The sequence below is a fragment of the Sinohyriopsis cumingii genome, unplaced genomic scaffold (genome assembly GCF_028554795.1).
Source record: "Sinohyriopsis cumingii isolate HCF-2022 unplaced genomic scaffold, ASM2855479v2 utg002260l, whole genome shotgun sequence".
In the NCBI taxonomy this organism is placed as follows: Eukaryota; Metazoa; Mollusca; class Bivalvia; order Unionida; family Unionidae; genus Sinohyriopsis; species Sinohyriopsis cumingii.
The window spans coordinates 33,610-46,779 of NW_028316172.1; the positions used below are offsets into that span (position 1 = coordinate 33,610).

The 13,170-nt window shown below is 36.5% G+C and overlaps 1 protein-coding gene across 1 annotated transcript; it reads left to right on the plus strand.

The window, feature by feature from the left end:
• Positions 1 to 913: 913 nt before the first annotated feature.
• LOC149770843 (riboflavin-binding protein-like) lies at positions 914 to 7,183 on the plus strand. The gene is made up of 4 exons (XM_089949036.1): positions 914 to 1,059; positions 2,033 to 2,089; positions 3,590 to 3,729; positions 6,669 to 7,183. Exons 1-4 carry the CDS (start codon positions 1,044 to 1,046, stop codon positions 7,116 to 7,118), a joined length of 663 nt encoding a protein of 220 aa, XP_089805162.1. The 5' UTR covers positions 914 to 1,043; the 3' UTR covers positions 7,119 to 7,183.
• The last annotated feature ends 5,987 nt before the right edge of the window (positions 7,184 to 13,170 follow it).

Sequence of the window (13,170 nt, forward strand, 5' to 3'; positions counted from 1 at the left end):
ATACTAAGTGTAACACTAGTGTACTTTGATGAAGAAAGCAATCCTTGGTCAACTAGCTGTCAGTCAGAAGTGACCTATTTAAATTTAATAGACCATCATGCGATGTATGTTAAGTGCTTCAGACCGTTAGTAACCTGGACAACTAGGTTCGTGAGCCTGTGGGTCACGCTGATACTGTGGTCACTGTGCAAAATACAGCCCTTAATCGAAATTTGATACCGCCACAGTTTTTCATCATAGCTGAGTAAGATCTTTATTTACTTTAATTAGAAATTGTTTCCACAAGAGAGAAAAGAAATATGTTACTTATGAAAAAGTGACACACCCATCCAGCCCCCAGAAAATTGAAATGACTATTATAAACTAAATTATTTCAAAAAATGGGGTATGCCTAGCTAGTTATTTTTCTTTCATGGTTATAATCCTATCTTTCACTCGTTTAAGTATTTTGATTATCGATGTCATTGGTCATTACACAGTTTGTTTTGAAGCTATGCTTGACAACGACCGGTTTTAATTTTTTTTTATTTTTGTTGATCAGCTTATGAGCTAGTACAGAATTATTGATATATTTGTATTTTTAAAATCTTAATGAGCAGAAATCTCGTCAGTCAAATAGTAATACTTCCCAAAGAAAGAAGAAAAATAAATTGAAACACATAAGCTACTGAGATGTTTCAACATATCCAAAGTCTGTCTGCCACTCTACTACGACGTAAATTCTTTAAAACCGTTTTCGATTTATATTACTACAATTATGTTATCGAACTGTGCAGAAAGAGTGTTTGATCTTTTGCATTTGTTGTATGAACAAATTGTCAGAATCTTACGTAATGCTTCAGGACCTTGTTGCTAAGGGTGACATCCAATGAATGTCGAAATAATTGTAACCAATCGCTATTTTGTTTATCAGGGCCGTGATAGGGCCTATTTAATCACTGCCTTTGGTTTCCTTTGACTCATCTGGAACACACTGCGTTACTTCGAGAACATTTCCTTCACTGAATTAGATCTAGATACCACAGTGACTGTATGTTGTGGAAATGTTGCTATTTAAAGGTCAGTAAAGAGGTAGATAAGACAAATAGGTAGATAGATAAATAAATAAATAGATATGGACGGTCACCTGAAAGACTGGCTTATATGTCCGTAGTATAAAGGTGCCCATTGATTCAAATATTTATTGAAAAAAAGTAGGTTAAAGATGTGATCAATGATATTTGTACGATAGAATCTGAGAAACAAACGCTACATTGCGTTTAATAAACTCTTAAAACTCTTAAAACGTGAGACGTGCTCGTAATCAAATATAAGTAAATTATTAAATCATTTGGTAATTAAAATAAAGTGAAAATTGTTAATAAAGTAAAAGCAAAAACAGTAGTAAATGATAAACGACGTAAAATGTAATCTCACTGATGACGTTTATAGTTAATTTATATTGTCGACCAATTTCAAATCATAGGATGTTCTATGTATGTACGTATGTATATGTATATATATATATATATATATATATATATATATATATATATGCTTATTTGTTAGCAAAATACTGAAAGGCTGAATATATGTGCTGACTTCCGCAATATACGGATATTTCGTCATTTGCTGAAACACGGAAGGGTTATCCTAATATGCGGATTTTATTTTAAGCTTAACATTATTTCGTAAAAAGCGCCATTTTTCTCAAACTCGGGTGTTTACTGCTTAACTTTTCGTTTCCACGTTTCTTCTGTGATTAAAAATAGAACAAGTTGATAGATAAATTAAGAAAAATACTATTATATTTTGGTGTGGAGGTAGAGGAATTACATGTATTATTATTTCAGGTAGTATTATCAAAACCATCGTAGTCATCGTAATCGTCTACTATATAAAGGTAGTTTTCACATAGTATAGTGATCGAGGTGGTTTCGTTGCTATTATGAGATCGAATAATCAAGCTGTCAGCCATTCGATACGAAATGAATGACTTTGTTGTACGTAATACCTTTTAAAATATCACAGTATGATCTCTAATTTTTACCAGGTATTGTCCTGAAAGTGATATTTAGTGCCAGCTGCCTCGCCATCTCAGAAAGATCAGGTAGTATATTGGTCACGTATCTCTCTTGCTGTGTGTCTCTTTGTTTGTATGTATGTAAATACCGATGTATTGACTGATGAATGGATGAATAAGCGCCCGTAGAAAATATGTACCTCTGAATCAGTTTGTCCTTCAGTCTGTAGTTTGTAAAATTTGTAAGTATATACATGAGTATATAACTATATATGACAATATGACAACTTTTACCTCGACCCCTTTTGCATAATTTAATTTTGCAAATATGTTTAAACCATATAACTATATACATGGTATTAGTAGAAACATATGTATTCTTAAACAAGTCATATCCAACTATCTATTGATACTATTTGTAAAAGAAAGTGACTTAAACCTCATGAAACACCATATTTATCTAATCTAGTAGAAACATATTTATTCTTAAACAAGTCATATCCAACTATCTATTGATACTATTTGTAAAAGAAAGTGACTTAAACCTCATGAAACACCATATTTATCTAATCTGATGACAATAAAGGCAACAACACGGTGAAGTCAAAGATAAGCAAAGAGTTCACCGTGTGAATGCAGGTGAAAGATTAAACGGTACGTTTGACTTCAAGTTGAGATATGGAGCACACGATCTTGTATCATGCTGCCTCATTGATTTCAACAGTATGCATTCATCTGGAGAATGACTTAATGTAATCTGAATAAGACAATAGTAGATACGTAAAACAGATTCATACATTAGGAGTTTTCCTCACAACCATCATGTGTTCGATTGGCACATGAAGTAAACCACATGTATTTAAGTTTGAACCATATTTATTTGAGAAACTTTGTGAAATGCGATCACAAACATATGATTTGGGGAATCAAGTAGAACGCACAGGCTTATTAGCAATGTCTCCCCAACAGTAACAAGAAAACAAATATAACATCAAAGATCTCGATGCCGGTACCAATGGTTTTACAGAAAATACATACAAAGCATAACAAACAATACGAACTAATTAATTGCGATTGAAATGGTCGTGAGTTCAGTCAATTAATTAAATCTCTTATTCATCCTGTTTTAATTTTGCACAGCTAAAAAATATTTGTGTGCTGATTTCTACAGTTAACAGAGGGCGGCCAGAAAATAATATTTCAGTCGTAAGAGCGAAGGGGAGTGTGTATATAATTTATTTTCAATTTATTGTCTGAACCAAAGATTATCAGGCGGTGATGGTGCAGAATGTTACGTCTTTATGTTTTCATACAGACGAGTTGTCATATTAATGGAACACATTCACACATTATTCCAACAGAAGGCATATGGGTAATATTCGACCTGTTGGTTCCTTGCTTAAAAAGATTTGCTTATGAACACGGAAAGAACCAGTCTATAATCGATATAAATAGTCATCCTCGAGAAATGGCGATGAGTGAATCCAGTTATATTCTTTCAGTTAAATTGCTTTCTCAGTAAGGACAGAAAATACAGACATATGTATGAAATTCGTGATTGTCTTTCTATTCTCCTATAACATACAGGTACAACACAAAGCTGTATAGCCGGTCCTTTGCACAAACCGGAACCTTCCCCAGAGGGAAAAGATTACGTGGAATGCCATTCTTGGAAACACAGCACGTGCTGCCGGGCAAACTTTACTCGTGAATTACTTGAGAATGAGGTAAGCTAAAGGCACCATACCGCATGCAATTCCAAACGCAATCACCATATCGAGATAGCAAGTTGGTATGTATGGTCACCAATAAAGGAAAAAACATCGCAGTTTGCGAGATTGGCGTGGTTCTATATTGACATAGACTATATATTTTGCATACATTGTGAAAGAATGTGCCTTTCCATTTTGTGAGATACAAAATGTGTTACAAAATGGAAAGACATTCTTTCACAATGCATGCAAAAGATATTTCATGTCAACATAGAACCATGCGATCTTTTAATCTGTGAAAGGACACCAATGCAGGGATCGCGCTGGGCTTCGCCAGTCTCGCAAAATGCGATGTTTTTTCCTTTATTGGCGACAAAATATACCATTTTGATATCTTTTTGGCTTTTAAAACTTGTATGTACAATCTATCGTTTGTATTTGAGAAATTCAAAGGCACCATGACAGAAAGCCGCAAACTTGGATATAAAATTGCACTACAGTCTATTGTTACATAAACAAATCCTTTGTTCATATTGACAAACCACCCTGACACGACATTATAATGTCATAATCTGCTTATTCTGATGTTTGGTCTTAGTACTATATGCTGTAATATAACCCAAATATTCATTCTACCTGCCTAGCTACAATCGACCACCTCTGGAGGAGAGAAATGGAATGACCACAATCTTCCAGACGTTGGCAATTATTTTCGCATTTTGAAAATTATACCAGAAAAATAGTTTTGCTGAAACTTCAAAGAAAACTAATTAGCTTTTAAGCACTGATCGTTCTGTATACATACTTAGCAAATGAAATATAAGTCTCTCTACCTCAATGTTTTACAATTATTTGATGCCCCAACAATAAGAAATGGACATTTGTTTGGTCCTTCAAAGAGTGCCTTTAGCGGCGCCTTCAATAACACATGAACCTTCATAAATGCAAGCCGAAGACCTTTGATCAAAGAAAGTTGGCAATAAATTTAAATAAAAACATCGTTTCATTTTTCATAGTGATTGGAACATATTATATGTGCCCTGAAAGTTTCCTGTTTGCAACAAAAGAGTTCATGCTTTCGATCGCTACCAATGGCGGTTTACTACTAAAATTGAAGTTACAATATTTTTAAATAATATATATCTGGTTGTCGAGTTAAATGAAGGCAGGGCATTTTGCAAGAATGCAAAACTTTTTAATTTTTTCAGATGTTTTTATTTACCTATGAATAACCTCATCCCCTTGGTAGCTTCGGCATTATGGTAGTTGTCTCTGACTGACCAAAAGCTTGGCCAATTTAAGTACATGTACATGTAGCATATAAACAACTATACCGCCACTTGCTACTAGGGTAATAAATATCAGAGTGAATCGTTTCTAGAAACCTGTTTGTTGACAGTGGCATATAGATCAAACGAGGAATCGCGTTTATATATAGATGCGTTTTAGTTGTGTTTTCTGACGGGATTTTACTAATACATGAATTTTCTAACATATAATTGAATATTCGAATTCATGGATTTTTCAAATGCATGTATATTATTTTAACACATTATGGAGAGTTCTATACAAATGAAAGTTGTCAATATACAAGTGTTTTGTAGACTACTTGTCTTCATTTAATAAAAACAGATTTATTTTTCCGTTTTTTTAAATTTTCTGCGTAAATCCTAGTCACAGACGACATGTTATCTCTTAAAAATGTCACTTGTATGCGACATTATAATTTATTTTATCTAAACATCAGCTTATGTCGACAATATTGCATTGATAATGAGGATGTTGAGATAAATGGATAGTAATGCATTATGAAAATCGTGCCATTTTTTCAAAAATTGGCGACGAAATATTGATGTTGGCAATCCATGCCAAAGTCTCGTTTCCACAGCAGTGAGTAGTAAAAGACAAAAGAACAATTATGTCCTTGTCGATATAATTAACTTTAAGGTACCCGCACTGTACTTTAATATTTACAATGCTATCTGAAGCAATTTTCCTTTTTGGTGGAATTTTGAAGCAAACGCTATCGTCTGGTTGTTCATGTCACGAGTGACAATTTCGTTCCAGTGTTTCGATATTATGATTGCGTTAGAGATAATTTTTGAACACGGTAAAATGACTGTTGCTTTAATGATTGTATATTTTAATCCTCTGTACCACATCCACCACCCCACCACCCCTTGTCTCTAGAAACTTCACACAGAGAAGAAGATTCGTGGCCAAAGGAACATGAATATACATATGTGCTTCTTTTTCCTGTTGCATTTGGGTTTGGAGCCCTGTCATGGCTATTGTTCTTAGATCACGTGTGGGTTTTTTTTGGCGGTTCTGAGTTGACATATTGAATGGCTTCAATCATCACTCGAATATTCTGGTGACCTTGTGTCAGAAGAAAGAGGCAAGCACACAAAATTACGATCCAAAACAACTTTACAATTGATTTGTTAATGTATAAATGTATGTATAGTCTTTGGCTGCATGTCAGCCCAAAATTGGTTATATATTCCCATTCAAGAAGATGAACCCTAAAAATAAATGTAAATATCTATTCCTGAAAGATATAACATGAAAGGTAAAGAAAGTCTGTTAAGGGTATAAAAAATAAAAAATAAAGATAAATTAAATGTAGATTACTTAATGTATATGGTCTCAATTTTGTTATATAAGCAGCATTTTCGCAAAACATTAAAGACTCCATCAAAGCAGTCATCATCATCATCGTCATCCAGGAGCATGTTAAGATATGTCCGTCCACCTGCCCGTCAGTACCCTATTAAACGTTGTGTCACTTTAACATTGTGGGTAATCCGTGTTCCATGATGATTCTACTGGATAATATTCATATTTTATTACTGCTATTATAAGAAGAGGAAATCAAAACGGTATGTGCTTGTTTATATTCCAATATATGGCGATTTTTACACTCACTAAATAAAAGTTTCTTGTCTTTACAGGTGCTTGGTCTCTTCAATTGGACCTATGACGTTTGCGGTCGCGTTTCTGACAAATGCCGTCGTTACATCCTACAAGAAGAATGTTTCTACCAGTGTGAACCCAATGTTGTCAAGTGGATCGCGCCGAGCAATGATACGTTTATTAACGTTCCGATCTGCGCTTCGTACTGTGACGCATGGTTCGACGCCTGCAAAAACGACATGACTTGCGCTCTGAACTGGCTTACTGACTATGCCCGATACCCTAACCACGGCCTCAACAAATGTGCCGTCAATAGACCATGCATTACCTTTGCACAGATGTATCACAATGGTGCAGGGTTATGCAATCAAATGTGGGGAAACGCTTTCCGCTATGAGACCTCTAGCAATTGTATGGTTATGAACTTTGACCAAGATGGACCGAACCCAAATAACCACGTCACGCACAGTTCCATTATCATTGGATGAATAATTCATTTCATTTTCACTTTCTCTGTTACTCATGTCTTGTGAGTTTACATTTATTGAACGTAGCTTTCAATCTAAAATGTATTGCCAGAACTGTCCTGACGTGCTGTTAAACATACATACATACATACATACATACATACATACATACATACATATTCTTAATGCAATGTTTGCATGATAGGTTTTGTTCATTCGTTTCTTTCTTTCTTTCTTTCTTTCTTTCTCTCTCTCTCTCTCTTTCTTTCTTTCTTTCTTTCTTTCTTTCTTTTATAACACAAACATCTTGAAGTTATTCTTTCTTCGTGACAGTTTTCTTTCGGTATGTTCGTTCTTTTAGAAGTTACTGGTTTCCATCATCAATTAGTGGTATCACTTTAGGTAAAATTGATAGTACCAATTAATCCTTTACAAGATGTTCAAACTGGTTGTGACACTGTTGCTACCAGTGTGTACTACATATCGGCGACATGATGCCCAGTGCTAGACATCACCATAAACGGCCAAAATGAAGACATCGTAGCGAAATGACTGAAAAACTGTTAAAGCTACGTTAAAAATCCAAATAACACACACACTTAATATGTGAAGGAGGATGTGTTGATAACGATAGCCCTGTTATTCATCCAATCACTTCAATTGTCCCACACAATGAAGATTTAAACGATGACGTGAAATACTTAGGTACAACCAATCTCAGGAACTCAGATATGTTGAACAATGTGGACCAAAAACATTTGCGCCTACTACCACTGGAGAATATTGAATTACAATAGATATTAAGCTAGTATAAGCCCTTGTTTCTATATGTTCTAATTGGAACAAATAAACTCTACCAATGACGTTGAAACTGTAAGTTGTATACCCGTGGAACAACATATTTTCATGGTTAATTCTCTTAAACATGAATGTATAAAATAATTTCCGTATTTACTTTACAATGATTTCAAAGAAGCAATTAAAAGCAACTTGAGTTCACGATATTTTTTAGCAGAAACTAGAGTAGAAACTAGAGTAGGAACTAGAGTAGCAACTATATAATACTATCTGCCTGTGTTCTGACTATAGACATGTAAACAATGTCACAAAACATATTAATTTCCGGTACCAAGAATAGATGACTGCATGACAAAATTGGAATGCAAAATATGTCGCACAGATTTACTTTTGACAGAATTCTGGTAAACTCCACTCACGGAAAGAGCAAACGAAAAAATCTCTAATCGTAAGTCCAGATGGGCTTATGGTATGAATGGCTCGCTTTAAGTTTCCAACGTGTAATGAACATGAATACATATGGTCTAGATAATTGTGAAACTTGCATCTGTGACGTCATCGTCTACATAGACACCTGGAAAGATCACTTTGAAGCAATTCGAAGTTCTTTGATCAATTCAGTGATGCAAATTTAACAATTTATTTATCCAAAAGTGAGTTCTGACGTGTTTGTGTCACATTTAAGGACATTTCGTGAGACGCGTTCATGATAAACCTATATAAGTTAAGGTCATGGCTATCTCTGAATTCCCAGAGCCAAACATTTCTTTCACCTCCATATTTTGGTCATTCATTTAAAATGTCTGTGTGTGCACTTTCAAGACTACTATATTGCTATACAATTTAATCAATTACATAAACAACTGTGATAAAAAGTTACATTAAAAAGATACACTTCTCTTTTGAAAGAAACTATTCACCGAATTTCGACATAAATATACTTATATAAATAGCCGATCTGTTTTAAAGATAAAATAGGTTCATCATATAATCGAGTGAACAATCGAAGTCATTGCCTTGTTCAACTTCATAACCTGATTATTTCTGGTTCACTCCAACTTCACTATGGCGGTTCGTTTTAGTCTTTCGCTTTTGTCTTCTGCAAACTTTATATTGTCTCGCCTCTTTCGGCCCTCAAACTTTGTGTGGGTAGGTGGATTCGTAAGTACGTTGATACGTAGATACTTGGATAAATAGGTACGTGAATACGTTTTGGAGCTATTTTCCCTATCAAAATAAACAGAGAAGCAACCCAAATCTTCTGTAGGATATCTTTCTGGGAACAGATCATTACTCCCCTCTCATTATGTCAGATCGTTATATTGGAATTCAAACCGATTCCAAAGGCTATCTGGTCAAGCCAAATATGGCAGACCATAAACACACCTAGTTTCATAAGATTAATGTACTTCCCAAAGGCCATTTCATCATTGACTTACGTTAACATTACACGAGACATACCAGTTTTAATAAGGGATTTACCCTCTTTTCTTATACATTAGTTTTGTAAGGCTGTTTATTTCTTATTAGTAGTGAAAGGGTCCACTTTAGCGACAATGGGAATTAGTATTACAAGACACACACCCGAAGCACTAAAGAGACAACATTTTAAAAATCACCTTGGACCACTATAGCGACAAGACAAAAGGTTGGGTTTTGTATAGGGACAATTGTAATGGAACAGGTGGGTGGAGTCACGGTACTGGAGATCGATACCAATGTAGCAAGGGGCTGACATCAATTGAGCGGAACACTGGCAACAATGTTGCAAGTGGCTGACCAGAATACGCGCTACCCTAGGTATAGACAAATCCAGTAGAGATATAATCATATATAATACATAGACATAGATTGATGAACATCAATCCATCACACAAACAACTATACAACCGACTAAAAACAATGTTAGGCAAGAAGGCGAATCTTTTCGAGACAGTGGAGTGGCCATGCAAAGGGCCTTTGTGTTTTTGTTAACGTCATTTCGTTAACACAGAGGGCATCGCATTGGTGGCCTTCTATTCCTCAAACTTCTTCTGACGTCTGGACCGTAGATGATGATTCTGTTCAGACAGCCTTGTTTCTCCACATGTTGTTGTTGTTGTTGTTGTTGTTCTAGGGTTTAACGCCATTTTTCAGCACAAGAGAGGCTATACATGGCGGCCAGTATAACTGGTGGAGGAAGAACCCTGGAAAACCCAGGGAAGAACCACCGACCCACGAGAAGCTACTGGCGGGCTTTCCCACGTACCAACGCTAGCCGAGCCTTGGACTCGAACACACGCAGACAGAGGTGAGATGGCAGTGATCCGGAACGGTGAGCGCTTTAAACCACTCGGCCACTCGGGGCCCCGTTTCTCCACATAAATTCTTCGTTTCCAACCGCTCGTGTCGGTGATCCGGATGATTGCCCATGCTCATCTGACACACATGGGTAAGTGCGTATGGAACAGCATCGACAATACGAAGGTAGATAGTTCAACGTTAGTCCACATCTTGTGACGAGAACAGGTGAAGGGCATGCAGTGAACCGCTCATATTTATCGTGGAAGAGTGGATCGAAACGGATTGAGTTTTTCACCAATCCTAATACGCAGTACAAAATTAAGTCAGAGTTTGGATTATGTCTTCCAATCCGAAGAGAGCTGCTTGTGATGTAACATTCCTTATATGACGGAAACTAAAACGACGAATAATTGGGGTGCACCGGCTGTGGAGACGAGCGATGGCATAGCAGCGGCTACCAAAGTCAACACAGCCTTACTTACAAAAGAGACCGATTTCAATTATAATTTAGTGGATTTTCTCTCTTCGCAAGAATTTGTTACATTACCAGCACCTTAACCATCTTCTCCTTCTTTACCACACGCCGAGGATTTTAAACAGAGACAGAAAGAAGAACTGGAGAAATTTTTACAGCAGCAGAAAGAAGTAGAACAAGATTTTCTCCTTCAACAGCAACAGCAAGAAGAAGAGGCAAGAAGAAGGAAACGACCGGAAGAAGAAGCAGCAGTAGAGAAGAAACAATTTCTACGAGAGAAGGAAGGCAGTGAAAGACAAACGGTGACGGTAATCATAGACATTATTTGCAGAGTTAAGGTGTCTAAAACAAATGTATCAGACTTCTTTATTACTACCCAAGATATCAATATCTTTCCGAGTCAAACAGCGCAAACCTGTTACTACAACTAAGGTACCCAGATTAGTGATTTCTACCAAATGATCATCGACAGGAGCAAGTCCAGAAGTAGGCCTTGGCCTTGGAAAAGGCTTAAGACACTTAAAGCTGATTACGTCCCGTTCCTGAGTTTTTTTTTTCTCTCATAAAAGAACACCCAGCGGTCCTTTTCAGAGCCACCCACCTCTCTTGAAAAGAGATAGTATTCATTTTGCCAAAATCAATTAAAACTCAAAATCCCTTTTTTTTTGGCCATGATGTACGACGTGTGTGAGTGAGTGCTATAGTGTAGGTCCATATTCTAAAACGTCAAGACCAAGATACACTTATGTTTTCTGTCTGGTCTATTCTGTTACAAATTTTATAATCCGATTCAAAACATAACACTTTAAAAAGTTCATAAACTTCTTCGACGTCTTTGTTCACTCTCTGTTTTTTGAATTTCTTCACTTTCACAGGTTTTTCCTCTTCTTCCTCACTTTCATGTCTGGGTTTTTCCTTTTTGGAGTGCACCTCTTCTTTTCTTCCTGTTCGAAACCCCTCTCTTCGTTTTGCGCCTGTTGTTTTCATAGGGCGGACTGAAGACCAATGTCCTTTCTTTTGACATTGAAAACAAGTATGTTGACTTTTGTCTCTTCTGACTGCTGTCTTGCGTTGTTTGTTTTTTTTAAAAAAAATTTTGGACATTCGGTAGCACATTGCCCTTTTTTCTTACAGATATAGAAAGTATCTTGACTTTTATTTCAGAACTGAGGGGGAATTGTCCGTCGGCTTGTCTGAAGAAAACTTGTTGTGCGTCAACTTGTTGAGCGGGAATAAAGCCACCACTTAACAATATTTTTACCCTACTCTATATGCAACGAGAACACTAATTTCGGGGATTCACATGTGCCCACCGCGCACTATTTATTTCCTCGTCGAGTGGGAAAGAGGAACCTCAACTCGATGCTTTATTCATGCACCGCATGCTTTTTACTGTATATGTCTAGACGAGGCAATGGAGGACATAGTGCTGGAGGAGGCGCTGGTGAGCTCCAAGTGATCCAGGGTGCAATTTTGATTTTATTTGCCAAAGCTGAACGGGTGTCGTTTTACATTTGGATAATACGGAAAAGTAATTTTAAAAGATAAACTCTGTGCTTGTGATTTCCGGTCAAGTCATGTATGCGTGTGTTAGTCTTTTTCAAAGTCCTAAGCCAAAATTCTTCTTTTTGAATTTTGGTATTTTTCAATCACTATCATCGTGTGCGACAGGGCACGATGGTTTTATTTTGTTTACCATCTTTCAATATATTTTTTACCGATTTCAGTTTCTTAACCGATCCTCAGCAACATTTGTGATCATATCAACGACTCGCATTGCAACTTGTTTAGTGATTAGTTTAGAACGCGAAAACAATGTGATCACTGCAAACAATCAACGAACATCCTGGCCAACACTACTTCCGTAATATGCTCCATAAATGGTTTGGGTTTGGGTCGACGTGTGCTAGGTCATTTTCTGGGTCATTCCTTACCTACTTCTTGCATTAATTTTAATTTTACCAGCCTTGATCTGCCTTCGTCAAGACCAATTTCTGTATTCCAAACTACTTTATGTATTTCAATATAACGATCACGCAACTGGACAGGGTATGTTTATACTCAGTAAATTCCTTGTATACTCACTTGCTCCATACATATTTTATATCTAATGGTGGTTCTCAGCTCAAGTACTCTATCCGTTTGTTGGGTATCGTAAAGGCGACATTTAAGGAAGTTTCAAAGATCCATTGTCAACGTGCTTCATGAAAATTTTGCGGCTTTGTTCTCACCAACGTTGACTTGTTCGTGAGTGTTGGCGGTTGTGGAAGCTTTTCTGGTGCTGCTCTGATGTACTCGTCAAGTTCCCTGGTGCCTTGTTTATTTATTAGGAATTGTTCGGTGGCTTGGGCTATCCTGAAGATTGAACCAACCATCTCAGTGGTAGTTTATGTAACTTTCTTTACCTGTTCCGTGGTTACACATATGGGTCTAATCAGTGTGACAACATTTGTTTGAAGCCCTCTGTGAGTTATTACTGTGCAGTTTGTCTCGACTGCAAACTATCTTTAACACTAA

Coding starts and splice junctions, on each gene's coding strand:
- LOC149770843 (XM_089949036.1), top strand. Junction 2,090..3,589: donor CGCCATCTCAGAAAGATCAG/GTAGTATATTGG, acceptor TATAACATACAG/GTACAACACAAAGCTGTATA. Junction 3,730..6,668: donor GTGAATTACTTGAGAATGAG/GTAAGCTAAAGG, acceptor TTGTCTTTACAG/GTGCTTGGTCTCTTCAATTG.